The sequence below is a fragment of the Medicago truncatula genome, chromosome 1 (assembly GCF_003473485.1).
Source record: "Medicago truncatula cultivar Jemalong A17 chromosome 1, MtrunA17r5.0-ANR, whole genome shotgun sequence".
Taxonomy (NCBI): domain Eukaryota; kingdom Viridiplantae; phylum Streptophyta; class Magnoliopsida; order Fabales; family Fabaceae; genus Medicago; species Medicago truncatula.
Window position 1 is genome coordinate 11,810,630 of NC_053042.1, and position 20,044 is coordinate 11,830,673.

At 34.2% G+C, this 20,044-nt stretch overlaps 2 protein-coding genes across 2 annotated transcripts; both read left to right on the top strand.

Moving 5' to 3' along the window:
- Positions 1–333: 333 nt before the first annotated feature.
- On the top strand, positions 334–4,745 carry LOC25482585 (receptor protein kinase TMK1). Its single transcript, XM_013611171.3, has 2 exons — positions 334–2,952; positions 4,003–4,745. The coding sequence occupies exons 1-2, from the start codon at positions 687–689 to the stop codon at positions 4,536–4,538; spliced, it is 2,802 nt and encodes a 933-aa protein (XP_013466625.1). The 5' UTR covers positions 334–686; the 3' UTR covers positions 4,539–4,745.
- A 9,237-nt stretch (positions 4,746–13,982) lies between these two features.
- On the top strand, positions 13,983–17,291 carry LOC25482586 (receptor protein kinase TMK1). Its single transcript, XM_013611172.3, has 2 exons — positions 13,983–16,324; positions 16,687–17,291. Exons 1-2 carry the CDS (start codon positions 14,074–14,076, stop codon positions 17,220–17,222), a joined length of 2,787 nt encoding a protein of 928 aa, XP_013466626.1. The 5' UTR covers positions 13,983–14,073; the 3' UTR covers positions 17,223–17,291.
- The last annotated feature ends 2,753 nt before the right edge of the window (positions 17,292–20,044 follow it).

Consider the following 20,044-nt stretch of genomic DNA (forward strand, 5'->3'; position numbering starts at 1 on the left):
CTGGATACCGAATTTTAAAAAGAAAGTTTCAACATTCACATGCACATTGCAATCTTTCTTGGACATGTCCGATGAAACTTGAAGTGTGTTATAATTAGTCGAGTGACACGTTTTAACACTTCTAAACACAACGTGTGATGTGATTACATGCAATCACACACATCAGAACGGTCTAATATTTATCATTAGATCGTGATCGGAGGGTTCAAATGTGAACTTGCATACAACCCAAATCCACCTATGGTTTACCATAAAGCCACTAGGGTGGACTCCACTATCAATTTCCGAAAGTGATTTTTCACTTTTCTCAAACACCAAACAACACCTTACACTACTACTAGTAGGTACGTAGACTCTCTTCAGTTTCTTTCTCACTCTCTATATTCTTTCTCCCTCTTTCTTCGCCGTGTATCAAATTCCAATAAATTCATACCATAAAAGCGTTTTTTCTTTCTCTTTCACTTTATTCCCTTTTAGTAGAATCCTTATCACAAGTCACAACCGCGTAAGTGATTACTGATTAAGCGATTTTTCTTCTTCTTATTCTTACAGCATTATTCTCTCTTCTCTAATTCCTCTGTTTTTTTCTTCTCTTTTTCCTTATTAAACCCTTCACTCAAAATCAAAACCCATTTTCATATCAACAAAAAGATAAGATTTTTACAACAATTCTAACAAAATTCAAAATGGGTTTTGGAGTTTCCATCAATCTTCACCTTGTTTTGCTCTTTTCCATGATCTTTGTTTCTGCATGGTCACAAGATGATGCTGCAATGCAAAAGCTGAAAACTTCAATCAAATCATCAAGCAGTAATCTTGATTGGTCAAACTCAGATTATTGCAAATGGGAGAAAGTTACCTGTAATGGAAATCGTGTCACTGCAATTCAAATTGCAGATACAAACATTCAAGGTTCTTTACCAAAAGAATTGATGCAACTCACTGAGTTAACTCGGTTTGAATGCAATGGAAACAGTTTATCTGGTGATTTTCCTTACATGCCAATTTCACTTCAGCATTTGTCTATTGGTAACAACAATTTCGCTTCGATGCCGAGTGATTTCTTCGCCAACATGAGTAATTTGATTGATGTGAGTATTGGTTATAACCCTTTTCCTCAATGGCAAATTCCTTCTAGTCTTAAGAATTGTTTGGCCCTTCAGACATTTTCTGCTATAAATGCTAGTTTTGTTGGTATAATCCCTGAATTCTTTGGAAAAGAAACTTTTCCAGCTTTAACTGATTTGTCTCTGTCTTTCAATTCTCTTGAAGGGAATTTGCCTAATAGTTTATCTGGTAGTTCTATATTGAATCTTTGGGTAAATGGTCAAAAGAGTAATAATAAACTCAATGGCACACTTTCTGTTTTGCAAAATATGACATCGTTGAAACAAATTTGGGTTCATGGTAATTCGTTTACTGGTCCAATACCTGATTTATCGAATCATGATCAATTGTTTGATGTTAGTTTGAGAGATAATCAGTTAACCGGTGTTGTTCCACCGTCTTTAACTTCGCTTCAAAGTTTAACAGTTGTTAATTTGACAAACAATTATCTTCAAGGGTCAGTTCCGAAGTTTCAAAATAGTGTTCGTGTTGATAATGATATTGATAGAGGGATTAATAGCTTTTGTACTAAGGTTGTTGGTCAACCATGTAGTCCGGTTGTTAATGCGTTGCTTTCGGTTGTTGAACCTTTTGGTTATCCTCTTGAACTTGCTAAAAGCTGGAAAGGTAATGACCCTTGTGGTGGTGATAGTTGGAAAGGGATTATTTGTTCTGCTGGTAATGTTTCAGTTATCAACTTTCAAAACATGGGTTTTTCTGGCAGTATATCTCCTAGTTTTGCTAGTCTTAGTTCTGTGACAAGGTTACTTCTTAGTAATAATCATCTCACCGGCACTATACCTAAGGAGCTTGCTAGTATGCCGGCTTTGAAAGAGATAGATGTTTCGAGTAATGCGTTGTATGGTCAGATACCATTGTTTCGCGGAGATGTTGTTGTTAAAACCAGTGGAAATCCTGATATTGGAAAAGATAAACCTCATGACTCGCCCAACAGCCCTGGCTCTACTTCTGGAGGTAAAGATAAGAAGAAAGTTAGTGTTGGAGTCATTGTGGGGATTGTGATGGGAATTGTTGGCTTTATAATTGCTGTAGGGGTTTTCGTATTTATTATGTATTGTAGAAGACATAATAAGCGTGATGGCAAAATTCAAACTCCGAATGCGATAGTGATACATCCTCATCATTCTGGAGAAGGAAATGGTGTGAAAATAAGTGTTGCAGCAGCTGAAAGTTCTGGTGCCGGTGTTACAGGAGGAACTGGTGGATTTAGTCCATCAAGGAGTGTTAAAAATGTGGAAGCTGGTAGTATGGTGATTTCAATTCAAGTGTTGAGAGAAGTTACAGACAATTTTAGTGAAAAGAACATATTGGGAAAAGGCGGTTTTGCCACTGTATACAAAGGAGAGTTGGACGATGGAACAAAGATTGCAGTTAAAAGGATGAAATCTGAAATGGTTGGTGACCAAGGGCTGAATGAGATCAAGTCCGAAATCGCGGTTCTCACTAAGGTTCGACACAGGCATTTGGTTGCACTCCTTGGCTATTGCTTGGACGAAAATGAGAAACTTCTTGTCTTCGAATACATGCCTCAGGGAACTCTTAGTCAACATCTCTTTGATTGGAAAGACGACGGGTTGAAACCGCTTGGATGGAAGAGAAGGCTTTCCATTGCCTTAGATGTTGCTAGAGGTGTTGAATATCTTCATGGTCTGGCTCAGCAAATTTTCATCCACAGGGATCTGAAACCATCGAATATCTTGCTTGGAGATGATATGCGTGCTAAAGTAGCCGACTTTGGATTAGTTCGACTTGCTCCAGAAGGACAAGCTTCATTCCAGACTAAACTTGCAGGAACCTTTGGATATATGGCACCAGAGTATGCAGGTAACACATTTTAATTATAATTTAGAATTTTTTTTGTTGGATATGACTTTTTTGGTTATAATGTTAGTGTCAGCTTGGCTGAACTGCAGACAGTGTGAATTTAGTTTGCATAAACAATTTTTTGCCGCAATCTCAAATACTATGCCTTTTTTATCAAATTTTGTCAGTAATTATGGTTTTAGCTTGTACAATCGTTCACTGTGTTTATATAGTGATAAAGGCTGATTAAAACTTGTCTATACCTAGTGAAATTAAGATTCAGATGAGGAAGAACCGAAGAAACAATGAATTATCCTTTTTGTGATTGTAACAGCTACTTCATACATAACAAGTTATGATGGTAACTATACATTGCATATACATTATTTCTTTTTGACTGATAGCATGTCCACACATAACAGGGTATATAGTGTTACTAACAAAATTCTGTTAAAGCAGAACGGTATAATAAGTTCACAATCAAATTTATAACAACGTTTAAATTTTCATTTTATTTAAGGCTAAGGGCTTGTCTGAGCCTGTGACAATCAAGAAAGTAACCAAAACCATAAACCATGTTTTTCAAAGTAGCCTCATGAAAATCTATATCAGATGTGGTAGTGGCATTACCGGAGAAGAACACCCTGAAGCCTCTCATAAAGGCCTCACAAATTAGTCATATCGCCCGTCACTATAATAGTCACATATACCATATAGAAATGATTTATAACGATGGTGAAAATTTGTTTTATTAAATGTACTAGTCTAAGAAAAAGACTGACGTTTGATTATAATGAAGAGTTATGTTGAGTCTGCTGAAAAACAATCTGAATGAGTGTGATAGATGAGAAAAAATACTACAAAAGTGATTTTTATGATTGCAAAGAAACACAAACAAATATATGCATTGCAAAAAAATCTCTTTATGGCATTCAAATTTATTACAATTTTAAATCACTTTTTTTATTGGGTCACTGTTTAGTATTTCCCTTTTTTATTTCTAAACAAACTGTCCCTTATCACTTTCTTGTTCGATTCCCTAATTTATTAAAATGTTATGATATGTCACAGTCACTGGCCGAGTCACCACAAAGGTAGACGTATACAGCTATGGTGTGATTCTTATGGAGATGATAACCGGAAAGAAGGCAATTGATAATAGCCGACAAGATGAGAATATCCACCTTGTTACATGGTTCCGCAGGATGCTACTGAACAAAGACTCATTTGAAAAGGTCATTGATCCAGCAATGGACATCGACGAGGAAGGCTTGGAGAGTTTCAGGACTATTGCAGGATTGGCTAGCCACTGTTGTGCAAGGGAGCCTAATCAGCGTCCTGACATGGGACACGTAGTGAATGTGCTAGCACCCCTTGTCGAGATTTGGAAGCCGGCTGAACCTGATGTTGATGATATATATGGGATTGACTTGGATATGAGTTTGCCTCAAGCACTGATTAAGTGGCAGAATCATGAAGGAATGAGCAACACACTTGATGTTTCGTATACTTCGTCAATGGCTGCTAGTTGTGAGAATACACAGTCAAGTATACCACCTAGGTCTCCTGGATTTGCAGATTCCTTTACATCTAATGATGCAAGATAAAGTTTGATATGTATGTATGCAAATGTTAACATGTGCCCTTATGGTACATGTTAAGGAACTCAATATAGGATATTCATCTTAAACATTTTTATAGTCAAAAGATGTTTTTTTTTTTTTTTTTTTCGATGCAAAATTAGGACAACCCTTGTAATACTACCCTTATGGCTATGATGGTTGAGTTTCCATACTACCCTTGGTTTTTTACTACTATTGCTACCTTTTACTACTTTCTGCATTTTATTTAACTTTTTGGTAATAACGAAAAAATATGATTATTTCAAAATATCTATGTCAAAACTTATATCATAATAATAATAAAAAAAATTAAACATTTTCTATTTTGATGCAAAAGACCAGTGTTACATAAAGTACAAACTAAAGTAGTATATATCTTTTTTAAAATGCAAAAGTATGATTCAGATCACTCCCACTTCTTTAAGTTGTCTAAATCTCTTAAAACTGATTTTGTTAGAAATAGAAAATTGATGATAAAAGAGTTTTCTAGTGTTAATTGATAAAACCAGGACACGATTACATTGGTGATTCTAACTACTGTAAATCACTCGACAATGCTTGGATGCTGGTAATTCTGAAAAAGTGGCAAATGCATATACTTTGAAGGTGGCGTGGGATGTTCTTGTGAAGAATTACGTGGGTGGAGCCAAATTGAATAAAGTAAAGCTTCAATTCCAACGTGCCAGTACAATACTTGGATTGATGGCCATTACTAATCAAATGAAGAATTGTGAAGAGACTGTATCTGATCAAATGGGGGTTGAAAAGGTACTTAGAATTGGTAGCAATATAAGAAACTAAGGACATTAGTGAAAATGATTGTAGAAGAGCTTCAAAGTTCTTTAGAGGCTCATGTGCTCAGGGTAATTGGCAGAGGTGCTGAGAGGAAAGTAGATCAAGCCTTACAAGGAGTTCTTTGGATGTGGCTCGATGTTGGGGATGAGGATTGAGTTCTCTTTTACAAGATGTTCTTTTGGGGTGAGTGGTGGCAAAGAGTGTTATGGATGTTGTTTTTTAGTGGTCGGTAAGTTTAGGAATCAGTTTTAGGAGATGATGTTTATTTTGATGGGTGTTGATCGCAGGAATGTATTTGTTGGGATTTGTTTTTGGGTGTTCCGCTTTTATACGACGCCTTTAGTTTGTACTTTCTGTAACACAGGTCTTTGTTCGTCTTGTGCAGAGACCTGATTTTTAATAAAATTTTGCTGATTAAAAAAAAACCTTACAAGCTCATGTGTCTAAAAAGAATTTTCATGATAGTAAGAAAAGAAATTTTGTAAATGGGAAGTTTAACAAGAACAGGTCTTGTAACAAAGATAAAGGAAGGTTGGTTCATGATAAACCTAAAACTTAAAAGAAAGGTAGAGGATCTAATGTCAATCAAGAAAAGAAAAAGAAATGGAGGTCCTTCATAACTGATTGGATCAAGGGGTGTGACTGTTTAAGAAAAATCGACAGAACTAAAAACTCAAACCAAACCAAAAAATTACTCGACCTTCTCTAGTTTGGTTTAAAACTGAACTGAATTGATTTAGTTTGATTTTTGTTATTCATTTTGATATCCATTGAACCGACACAAATATCACCCCCAAATTTTACTAACTATCTCTCTAACACCCTTACTCACACTTAACTTAAGCTGAACATTTTATGATTTTTTACTCATCGGTCCAATGCTCATCAGTCCAATTCGATTAGTCATCACGATTCATTAGTCAAGTTCTTCACTCACCCAAAAAAAAAAACCTCAATCATCGCTCACCTCATCGGTGCTAATATGTCATTGATGGATAATTTGGTAAGTGTACCAAATTGTATAAGTAATAAATTAGTATGTAAATTGTCTCCACATGGATTGTTGCTTCTACTTGACGATTAAATAATGCTTAATTAAAACATTAAATAGGGGGAGTTTCAAGAGTTGGTTGCAATTGAAAATTAAATAAAGAATTTGATCAGAATGATGAAAGACGGTTAAGATTGTCTGAATCCTCTCTATGTTCTTGTTAGGTGATACTAGTTCTTAAGTCAATATTAATTTAATATCTATGTTCACGACATTTACAAAATATACCGAGACCAGTTTCTTGGTTCAAGGTCTTGTTCATCTAATATAGAACCCTAATGTCTTAGGTTAAACTCATATTATAAAAATCTTTGTTGATCGTTAAACAATAGCCACAAAACATAGCATATTGAAAGAATGGAAATTTATCAGTAAAGCATGTAAACATGTACCTGTCATTGTTGAATCTATCGATTCTTCTTAAACGGTTGATAGAGAAGTTGTAACTGCCTTCTTGTGCCATCATAGTTTGTCTTGTCAAACAGTGATAAATACTCACATTTCTTGGCTTTGTCAAAGCGGGTGAACTTTTCACCAATGGACTTCAGAAATCTTTAGCATTGTCACTTTCTGAAATGCTTTGCCTAATGGATTCTCAATGGTATAAGTTATGATCTTAAGACACACCCTATTAGAAGTTTCCTACTTTTCATAAAGGGCTTTATAGGAATCTGTAGATGCATTGGTAAGGGCAACATGCTTGTCAGTTTTTAAGGATAAGTCAAAATTATTAATAACTAAGTAGTGATTTAGAGAATCTTTCCAGTCCTCATAGTTAATCCCATTCAGAGTTTTCACAGAGCTAGGAAAAGAGTCTGTCATTGAACAATAAGGAATCATCAAAAATATTATGCAAAAAATGATTCCACATATATGTAGCCAAAAGTATCCTTATGAAAAAACTCTACATCATTATGATCTTACATCCCAAAGTACAATAATAACCAAAACTTATAACACAAAATTCCAACATCGATAGGATATTGGAATATAATAAGCATAAATGAAACAAGATATTGTACCATAATAATTACACAAATAATAATACATCGATAGGATGTAATTATTATTAATATAATATAGCTCATAATTACTAATAAACAAAATTTACATCCATAATAATACACCAATAGGATGTAATTACTACTAATATAAACAATTAATTTTTACGGAATTTGTATCAATAATAATACAACGATATGATGTAATTACTAATGTAAATAATTGACTTCGTTAATAAATTGATTCTACAATAAAAAACAAAATTCACATAGTTGGTCTTACCATGGGTGAGATTACAACTACACAAACAAACAACTTATACTTATACAAAATTCAGATAAACAATATTACATCGATATGATGTAATTACTATTAGTATGAATATTAATAGCTACCAAATAATTATCAATTATGCAAATGGCCCAAATCAGCTTAAGCAATAAAACAAATAATGAGCCAGTCCAAAAAAGTGACCCAAAAGGCCCTGAAAAAAATTGAGGGACCTACAAATAGAGCTAGTGTGTGCGTCACACACGCAGACTCGATTTGAGTCGTCCACAACAAATAAACACGTGGTTGGAGTTTTTTTTTTATTTTTTAAATCACCTTTCTCACACATATGTCACATAAACGGGTCAAAACGACCCGTGATTATATCCAGATGAATCTACAGTTTCAGTCATTGAAAATCAACGGTTTTTACAGGGTTTTGATCGCGAGACAATAACAAACAATTTCCCAAAATCAATTTCATGAAAAACGTTGAACCAAATCAATTTGTAAATCAATTTTATTTTATTTTGCATGGATGAACAAAATCAATTTTCATGAAAAAACAGATATCACAAACAGGGAAAGCTTATCCATGGTATAAAATAATATTTGTTGAAAACATGTTTTCTTGATCATGTATCCAAATAATTATCAAAAAAGGAACTGTAAAAAAAATAGAAATCGTATGCACATGGATAATAGAAAATTGGAATCACATGCATCCAACATATATAAACATAATCGTACAATAAAAATTAGTAATATTCATGCAATCGTTACATTCAAAACAATAACCATACAATGTGTCTAATTGGCTTTGATACCAATTGAAGTAAATTGTGATCTTTTAAGCAATTATAGACACAAAACATAGCATATTGAATGAATGCAAATTTATCATTAAAGCATGTAAACATACTTGTCATTGTTGGATCCATTGATTCTTCATAAACGGTTGATAGAGAAGTTGTAATTGCCCTCTTGCTGATGGAATAACGACATAATGATAACTGACCTAATGAGATAGTCAGGTTATATATCCATCAGATGAGGGTAGAGACCTCTCAACAGGCTATCAGTAAGAATGGCCCAACCCATCACGGGTTATTCTCAATTAAGCCCAAGACAAATATTTATTATATTTATTTAACCAAGTGCATTAACAATTAATAATAATTGATTTTTATTTTACTAGCAAAAAGACGGGAACTCACGTGCCGTCTTTCCGCTCTTTTTATTGCGTTAACGTTTGAAAATTATGAACGGTGTTTTTTTAATGAAATTTTAATTTAGATTAAAACTAAAAAAAATATATAAATGTTTGTTGCTTTCAAGTTATAAAAAATCAAACCAACCATGATTATCTATTTCAACGACATCGACAATAATACAATATAACAAAAAAATATAATCTAAATTCTTTTCTTAGTGACACCAACAACAATTTTATTATAGAAAAAGTTGATTAAAGGTATAATTAGAATAGATATATCAACGTAATTAAAGTTATCCATAAATTCCAACATACTAAATTGTACAAGTTATAAAGTAGCATGTAAATCGTCTCTATAACACTTTAAACCCTTTAACACAATAAATCATGCAAATAATACATTATTCAAAAGAGTTTAAATGTTACATCTTCAATTATCTAAAAACATACATAACTATGCTTTCAAAAGCTCGCAGCGGAAAATCATCATACAAAATATCTCGACAACAAATAAAATCTCAACAACCATGTGTCATAATACATCACTAAATAAATCTCAAATCTCATGCATAAGTGAGCAACAAGTCTCAAAAAGGCATAAATAAATAAGTCCGACACCTTAATCAGAGTCCTAAACTAGACCCCGAGCAAAAAGAAAAGAGGTAGCTCCAAAGCTAGTCCTCAAGCAACTCACAAGCAATAAGAGAGTCAGTCTTGTATGTCGTCTACCCATTAATACAAATAGGCAGGGGGTCAACCAAACGACCACTAGGGGTTAGATTATATTCCACATAATAAACATATAATCCAATAAATGCATAACAACATATTCATTTTTCATTGTTCAATAAATAACTCTTAATCAAATCATACAACATCGAATCAACACATCAACATTATTATACAAGTGTACAAGCATAATCAAACAACATATACAAGTTCACATTTCCACATAGTCACAACCAGTGGTGGAGCCAGGAATTTTATAGAGCCTGAGCAATTATCGCAAATTCGCATGTAACATAATATATATAAATAGTCATAAATTGAAATAAAAAAGGTTCGTCATTTTTTTTTAACAAAAGTACAATTTGAAATAAGATAGATGAAATATAACCTACCAATAGTGTGCTAAATAAAATTAGGAGGTAAATGTCCTTTCAGAGACCTATTTGCGTGCTAAATATAGTGGAACGGAGAAGGAATGAAAATGGAGGCAGACTGAGAGTTGAGAGAGGGTGAGGCGCAAGTTGAGATAGGGAGAGGCAAATGAAAGTGAAACACGACTAAGAGACTGAGAATTGAGAGGTCAGCCGCGAGTTGAGAGAAGGAGAAGCAGAGCAGATTATATGCGCCTCAAAGCAAAGAGTTTTCTATCAATTTTTTTTTTACTATTAATTTTCTCACCCTATCTCAATCTCGTGTGCCCTGTAAATTTTCTAAAAATGCCCCTGTGATTTTTAGATTTTAAAATCCGAACTATGTTTTTCCTTTGTTATTGGGTGAAAATAAAGAGTTTTTCACCAATTCGGATTTTATAATCCGAAAACCTCAAAAACACCATATGTTTCCGATTTATGGAATCCGAACATGCCCTAAACACCCTATTTCAATTCTGAACATGCTTATAACATGTATAATCATTTTAAGGAGCATATTAATCTTCCTTACTATCACCCTCCTGTTTTAGGTCATTGTTAGCTATTCCCATTAAAAAAAATGATATTTGGGGTACTTGATCCGATTGTACCGAAACTTTCACAGAAAATCAGAAGAAGAAAAAAATCAAGGATCAAGACTCATTTTTCATATCTAAGAAAAATTCGAAAAAAATTTGCATTAGTTTTATTTGATTTTTAGAAATTTTTGGTGGTATTTTTATATTTTTATGATTTTATTTGATAGGTTTTTAGCTTTTTTTACTTTGTTTTTTGGTTGTTTTTAAAAGCAAAATTCATAATTGCGGAAATGGAAGAGATTCTGATTGCTGATTATACATAAGCATATTTCAGATTTTATAATCCGAATTAGCGAAAAATTATTTTGGATTTTAAAATCCGAATTACTCATAGGCATTTTTGTAAAACATACTGGGCGCGCGAGAAATGGGTAGGTGGAAAAGGTAATAGTCGTTTTTATTTAAGTGGTTAATGGGCTATTGGGTTGGACTTGCTACAAAGAAAATGAGTGTTGATCCCGGGCTAGTGTCAAGGCTAGCTGGGGGGTGTATCCGCCCATGGTCACAACGTTGACCAAGTTTCACCAATGCACATAATCACCAAATCACATAGTCAAGTACGACACATTTCACCAATCTCAAGTGCATGCAATATTCTAGACACTTCTACATGCATGTGGTACCAATTGAATTTGGGAGATAATTTTACCGTATGAATCCACCAACGTAACGAACACCGGAAACTACTGATGACAGATCATCTTACGTTATTCTTAGCATATTTTTCAGTTATTTTTAGTAGGTTTTATGTGTAAAGCATTAAGCACAAGGTATAATGAACAAATTTAGTTCAAATTGCATTAATATAAGATATCATAGATTACATGGTTCAAACAATATTATATATGTTGATCATTCAACCCTAATCTAAAGTGTCTAGCTACTCATAGAGTGACTATGATCTTCAATCTTGTTTCAAAAGGGTAAAACCGCCAGTTGTGTTGCATAGATCGCGCCTTTAGCCTTCAAAGTTATAAAAATTAGAACCCTTGCTTCTCGCTTGACGCTTAGAAAATCAATATATAGGCATATTTTTTTAATCACGTACGAGCGTCACATACACCTTTATGTACGTTATGCTTTCCATTTCAAATCCAATGTGGTCTGAACTTTAATATCTTCAATGTTTTTACGTTCGTACCTTTGTAACTTCCACAATGTGTCTTTTCCTCAAATCAACCCATTAACCTATACCTAACACTATGACACTGTATAAAGTTGTCTGGTTAGACAAATGCATCGACTTACAATGACTCAATTTAATATATTGCATAACCTTTACCAAACTATCAATAACTCATTGTAATCCTATAAAAATCTAAAAATACATATACTCACGATGACTCAATTTAATATATTGCATGACATTTCCCAAACTATCAATAACTCACTGCAATCCTCCAAAAAATCTAAAAATAAAAGACAAAAAGACTCGAGAAAACACTAAAATACATGTTATGCCGAGTAGTAGGGGTGGGCATGGTTTGGTTTTTGAAGATAACTGAACCGAACCGTTTAAACGGTTCGAAAAACTGAACCAAACAGTTTGAAGTTTGCGAGTAACCAAACCGAACCAAAGTTATGGAGTTTAGTTAACAGTTTTGTTGTCTACGAACCGAACGAAACAAAACCCAAAGTAATATTTTGAACCAAAATGTGTTTTCTTATCCTTTTGTAAACTAAATTTTTTTTTTTTGTTCTTTTTCATAAATTTGAATTATGTGACAGGTGTTAAGAATTTTGGTTTTCTCAAAATTGTATTAAGACATTTTATTAATTATATTTAAACTATGACCAAATGTATTAATCCTTTTTAAGAATTAAATCACACTATTTATTAATTTTTTGTGGTTTTACTATTTGTATTTTAGGAATATCAACAAAAACATCAACAATTCCAATGATAATGCATGATGAAAGGGAAAATAAAACTTCATTGTTAAAATATGAAGTTTGTGTTTTGCTGATGGTTTGGTTCGGTTTAAAATGGTTCGATTCGGTTCAAAACATATCAGTTATGGTTCAATAATCGTTATTAAATTACCGGTTTGGTTCACAAGCTACTTAAATGGTTCAGTTAATTATTATTCGGTTCAGTTTGGTTCGTAGTTCGGTTCAGTTTTTGGATCTTTTTAACTAGCAAACTAATCTAATACCATTTCTCATATCACTGTATGATTTGATTTTAAAAATTTCTATATAAGTAGCAAGGTTAATTATGGTGGCTTGGAAGGATGAATGATGAAAGCAGTCTAAGGTAAACATTAATTTGATATAATAAATTGGAAATAAATTATGTTCTGCATTCTAATTATGTGTATAGTTCATTTCAGGATGGTGAGTTGGTGATGCAAGTCAATGAAGATGTTTTTTTTTTCTTTCCTTTTTCCAATAAGTGTGAAGATGTTTGTAGTTGAAACTTACCTTTTTTATCAAGTCATTTGAGGGAACAACCATTTTAATCTGTATTTGAAATTGATTTAGTATCATTTTAAGTAAACTATCTCGTTTATAATATGAGATTTGAAGATGTGTGTGCTAAAATTTGTAATTTACAATTTAATATGCAATATGTTGTAATTTGAGATTAAACGCGTGCCGCGTACACCCTTAGTCCCTTACAACTGCTACGCGTGCTGTTTAAAATCATGCATTGCAATTTTTCATCAAGACGCGTGACGCGTAACATGTCACACGCATAAAACAAGATAGAGTAGTTTAGTATGCATATACTCCATCCGCTCTCATTATTAAAAAAAAAAATATATCAAAGTCAATTTAAAAGTAATTGTTGTAACTTTTTTAAATATTTTACAAATATACCCTTACATAATAATATGAGATTTAAAGTTGTGTGCTAAAATTTGTAATTTACAATATAATATGCAATATGCTGTAATATGAGATTTAACGCGTGCCGCATACACCCTTACGCCCGCGGTTTAAAATCCATTTTTGCAATTTTCCATCAAGACGCGTGACGCGCAACATGTCACACACATAAAACAATATAGAGTATGGTTTTAGTATGCATGATACGCCATCCGCTCTTTATTATAAAAAAAATAAAAAATCAAAACCAATATAATTATTGATTGTTATAACTTTTTTTTAAATATTTTTACAAATATAACTCTTTAGTGTCTCTTTCTTCCTCATTCCCCGCCATGTATTTATTCCAATTCATTCATCCCATAAAAGCGTTTTTTCTTTCTTTCTCTTTCAATTGATTCTCCCTTAAAAACATTCCCTTTTTCAGTCCAATCCTTATCAATGCCAGCTTGATTAAGTGTTTTTTGTTCTCATTCTTGCTACATTATTCTCTGTTCTCTTACGCTACCTTCCTTTGTTTTTTTTCTCTCTTTTTCTTCTTATTAAACCCTTCCCTCAAAACTCATTTCCATCAACAACAAAAAAAACTTGAGAAAAAACTTGCACAAAACACAAAATGAGTTTTGGAGTTTCCTATGTTCTTCACCTTGTTTTACTGTTTTTTATGATGTTTATTGCTGCATGGTCTCAAGATGACGTTGTTATGCAAAAGCTGAAAAGTTCTATAACATCATCAAGCAATGATCTTGATTGGTCAGACAAAGATTGTTGCAAATGGAAGGGAGTTTCATGCAGCGGAACGACGGTCACTGAAATTAATTTAGGACAACTCAATATTCAAGGTTCTTTACCAAAAGAATTAATGCAACTCACTGCTTTAACTCGTTTCGATTGCAGTGAAAATGAGTTTTCTGGAGGTTTTCCATACATGCCAAATTCACTTCAGAACTTGTATATCAGAAACAACAGTTTCACTTCCATGCCTAGTGATTTCTTCACCAACATGAGTAATTTGATAGAGGTGGTAATTGATTCTAACCCTTTTTCTCAGTGGCAAATTCCTTCTAGTCTTAAGAATTGTTTAGCCCTTAAGCTTTTTTCTGCTAATAGTGCTGGTTTAGTTGGTGTAATCCCTGAATTCTTTGGAAATGACACTTTTCCAAGTTTGACAGATTTGAAGGTGTCTTTTAATTCTCTTGGAGGTAATTTGCCTAATAGTTTATCTGGTAGTTCTATAGAGAACCTTTGGGTGAATAATCAAAATGGTAATAAACTCAATGGTACACTTTCTGTTTTGCAAAATATGACGTCGTTGAAAGTAATTTGGGTTCAAAGTAATGCTTTTACTGGTCCAATACCAGATTTTTCAAATCATGATCAATTGTCTGAAGTTAGTTTCAGAGATAATCAGTTAACCGGTGTTGTTCCGCAGTCTTTAATTTCGCTTCAAAGTTTGAAAGCTGTGGCTTTGACGAACAATCGTCTTCAAGGGTCACCTCCTAAGTTTAAAGATGATGTTAAGGTTGATAATGATATGGATAAAGGGATTAATAGCTTTTGTACTAAGGTTGTTGGTCAACCATGTAGTCCACTTGTTAATGCTTTGCTTTCTGTTGTTGAACCTTTTGGTTATCCTCTTAAACTTGCTCAAAGTTGGCAAGGTAATGACCCTTGTCAAGGTGGTTGGTTAGGGATTGTTTGTTCTAGTGGGAACATTTCAGTTATCGCCTTCGAGAAAATGGGTTTTTCCGGTAGTATATCATCTAGTTTTGCAAGTCTTAGTTCTGTGACGAAGTTGCTTCTTGATAACAATCATCTCACCGGCACTATACCTAAGGAGCTTGCTAGTATGCCGGCTTTGAAAGAGCTAGATGTTTCGAATAATGCATTGTATGGTCAGATACCATCGTTTCGCGGAGATGTGGTTGTTAAAACCGGTGGAAATCCTGATATTGGAAAGGACAAACCTCCTGGCTCGCCCGGCTCTAGTTCTGGAGGTGAATATAAGAAGAAAATTAGTGTTGGAGCAATTGTTGGGATTGTGATGGGGATTGTTTGTTTACTTGGTGTAGTAGGGGTTTTGGTATTTGTTATGCGCGGTAGAAGACATAATAAGTGTGCTGGTAAAGTTCAAACTCCAAATGCAATAGTGGTACATCCTCGTCATTCAGGTGATGGAAATGGCGTGAAAATAAGTGTTGCAGCAGCCGGAAGTTCCAGTGTCGGCGTTGCACGAGGAACTGGTGGATTTAGTCCATCGAGTAGTGTTCGAAATGTGGAAGCTGGTAATATGGTGATTTCAATTCAAGTTCTAAGAGAAGTTACAAACAATTTTAGTGAAAAAAACATATTGGGGAAAGGTGGTTTCGCTACTGTATACAAAGGAGAATTGGACGATGGAACAAAGATTGCAGTGAAAAGGATGAAATCTGAAATGGTTGGTGACGAAGGGTTAAATGAGATCAAGTCTGAAATCGCGGTTCTCACTAGGGTTCGACACAGGCATTTGGTTGCACTCCATGGCTATTGCTTGGACGACAACGAGAAACTTCTTGTCTTTGAATACATGCCTCAGGGAACTCTTAGTCAACATATCTTTGACTGGAAAGACGATGGGTCGAAACCGCTCGGATGGAAATGTAGGCTTTCCATTGCCTTGGATGTTGCTAGAGGTGTTGAATATCTTCATGGTCTGGCTCAGCAAATTTTCATCCACAGGGATCTGAAGCCATCAAATATCTTGCTTGGAGATGATATGCGCGCTAAAGTAGCCGACTTTGGATTAGTTCGGCTTGCTCCAGAAGGACAAACTTCATTTGCGACTAGACTTGCAGGAACTTTTGGTTATTTGGCACCAGAGTATGCAGGTAATCACATGTTAATTATAATTTAGAATAATTTTTGTTGCATTACTGTTTTTTATTGCACATGTTAATTGTGTAGGTTTCTACTTTAGTCTCAGATGAACTATAGAGTATAGAGACAAATTTTTGCAACATTCTCAAATACTATGCTTTTTATTTTTATTTTTATTTTTTTTTATCAAATTTTATCTTGAAAGAACTGTATTGAGAAAACAGGCAAACATGATTCATATTGTTCGTGTGATTCTCTGTCTCTGTGTGTCTATATTTTGTTGTTAAATGTTATATAAATTCTAGCATATTTGTAATTTTTCTCCTTTCTTGTTCAACTCGCTAACTAGTTTAAATGGTATGATATGTCACAGTCACCGGTCGAGTCACCACAAAGGTAGACGTATACAGCTATGGCGTGATTCTTATGGAGATGATAACCGGAAGAAAAGTAATTGAGAACAGCCAATCGGACGAGAACATACACCTCGTTACATGGTTCCGAAGGATGCTACTAAACAAAGACTCATTCGAAAAGGTCATTGATCCAGCAATGGACATAGACGAGGAAGGCCTGGAGAGTTTCAGGACTATGGCAGGATTGGCAAGCCAATGTTGTGCAAGGGAGCCTCATCAGCGTCCTGACATGGGACATGTAGTGAATGTGCTAGCACCTCTTGTCGAGATTTGGAAGCCGGCTGAACCTGAAGCTGATGACATGTATGGGATTGACTTGGATATAAGTTTTCCTCAAGGACTTAGTAAGTGGCCGAATCTTGAAGGAACGAGCAACACACTTGATGTTTCGAAATCTTCTTCGATGGCTGCTGGTTGTGAGTATACACAGTCAAGTATCCCTCCTCGGTCTCCTGGATTTGCCAATTCTTTTACATCTGCTGATGCGCGATGAAATTTGATGTACATTATTTAATTATTTCCGCTTTTGCCAACCGTTTGGAGTTTCCTTTCAAGTTTGTTTCATGACATATATTACACCCTAATTGATTCTTTTAACTTGTCCTTTTTTATTTGTCTTTTTTCTAGAGTTTTTTCAAATTCCTAGTACTTAAGAAACAATTAAACTTTTTAGTTCTATTGATCAAGAAAAATAGGACTTAGTTACTCATATCAAATGTTATTTTACTATTTTTCTACTTTTTTTTCCTCTGGCAAGTTTTTTGCTAAAGTATGGAATGAGTTTTGTTATTGGACCACCAAAAGAAGTATCAATCCACACCCTCAACATATTGGTGAACTATCCTCAACATATTGTTGAACTATCCCGGACCTTGCATACATCATGCATTGTCCCTACCAACTCACGAGGACTTTGTTTAACTCCCTATAAACAACACACACACAAACTCAGCATTTTTTTTCATTTAAATATGGATATTTTTTGAACGGAAATATTAGTACTGAACTGTTTTTATGGTCACACTCTATTAATTGTTGGAAAATGCTTAAGGGATAGTAGCCTATTTCTGTATCTTTGATGAACTTGAGCATTTGATGGCCATGTATTTTCCGAGAATTTCTTATCACTCCCACTTTTCTCGCACCATCTACGGAATTCTCATTTTGTCTCGTTTAGGTTATACAAACCGAAGTGTATTTATGAAATTTGGGGACATTGAATCTAAATTCTATCATAACACATAAGACCAAGTATTTTGCCAATCAATAAACAAAATAGTGTTGAGGAATGCTAGCAACATTCACTTTTGAACACTCTCTAACACTGGAATGAACATTACTCATCAAATATTTTCTTGCCACCTCTTCTTCTATTGTTATTTCCACTTATATATTTCCATTAAAACGACCAGGATTGCTATTAATGTTCTCCGGTTTTCAAGAACTGCTTTCACTTTGTGAGTCTCTTCCATTTGAATTGTCAACAGTCACACATTTATAAATAATGAACAAAGCCTTGTAATCTTTCTTCTTCTCTTTATGCGCAACTTTTTTTCATCAGTGGCACGATCACCAATGGGTTATATTCCATTCTGCACCAAATCCCATAAATCTTGGAAACCAAACACCACATTCATTTGTTTGCTCCGGTTGTCATAATTCTTCCCATTGAGAATTGGAAGGTTTTGCAGGAAAGTTTCCATCTGTATGTGTCGTGCCATTGACGACTCTTTTCACTTAGAACTAGGCTCTTGATGCCAGATGTTTGAAATTGAACTGCTTACTTAGTTCACACACACACGCACACATACACGCATTCGCGCGCACGCATGCATATGCGCCCATACACATCTTCTTAATTAACCCGATCTTTATGTAGACAAATACTATAATGAACTTATATTAGTAATTGAGTCTTGCTAACAAGTACCCCTTAGGGCATTGTTTAAGGAATCCATTAAAAGAAATTTTATCTTGACCTCTTCGCGTAGTAGAGATTCATGACCTCTGCTGCATGGTTCCATTTTAAGTCGGGTAAGAAACATGCTCCATTTGGTTGTCCATTAGCTGCAAAAATTCAAAATCAAAATAACAAATTATATAGACTCAAGAATGAGATCATAATATAAACTAGATAGCTAATGAATATGAATAGTAGAAAAATTTAATAAATTAATTAAGTACCTCCTGCTGCTAGCATCTTAATAAGAAAGATCATAATTGAGCAAGAGTATTTGAAGAACTTCATAGGGAGATTCCTATAGCAATTTTTATCTTAAGAAACTAAATGGTTGGTGATAAGATAATGTTGAGTGAGTGAATTAGGAGGCAGGCAAGCACATTATATATATAGCATGAATGAACGTGTATACAATTTAAACATTCATTCATCACTTTTCTTAAGTGTATGGAATTGACACCTTTCTAAAGAAAATGGTTGCCGTTTTTCTCTCTAATTTTACCATTTACAAAATTTACTTAACCATTAAGTAGTATAGTAATTTGTATATTTGCAACCAATGTAATTATCAGTAAATTGGTCAGTGCATATTCTAAATAAACCATGTTAATGAATTCAAGCACTCTATGAAGAAGTTTGATATGACTGATCTGGGCAAAATGATGAACTTTCTGGGTGTTGAAATTAAGCAGGACTGAACAACGATGGAATATTCATTTATCATCAAAAATATGCTAAAGATATCCTGCAAAGACATGGCATGGAAAGCTGCAACTTAGTGTGCAATCCCATAGTGCCTAGCTGCAAGTTGGCTAAAGATCAGTTTAGAAAAGGAGCGGACTCGACAACACACAAGCAAATGGAACAATGTCTCATGTATTTTCTTGCAACCAGGCCTGATCTTGCATATTCAGCGTGCTTGATTGCAAGATACATGGAAAGACCAACTGAAATTCACATGGCAGCCGTGAAGAGAATTCTGAGATACTTGAAAGGAAAAACTAGCTATGGTTTGATGATGTATAAGAAGGGAAAAAGAGAAGAACTTATGACCAAGCCTTTGAGTTTAGAAACATTCTCCAGATTGAGAGACAAGCTTGGACTGTGCAAACTGGAATTGCTAAATAGACTTGTTATAAGTTCAGTTTAGGGGAGGATATGTTAGGAAGTATTAACTTTGTCCGTTGTTAGTTAATTGTTAGTTGAATCATTCTGTTTGTTAGTTAGTTTGGTAATGGTAGATGGCTTGCATCACAAGCAAGTTAGTTAGATGGTAGTTTCTCTTGTACAATAAGCCTATATAAGGCATTACTTGATCAGTAATATTCAGTTGAACCCTTTCACCAAAATCTCCT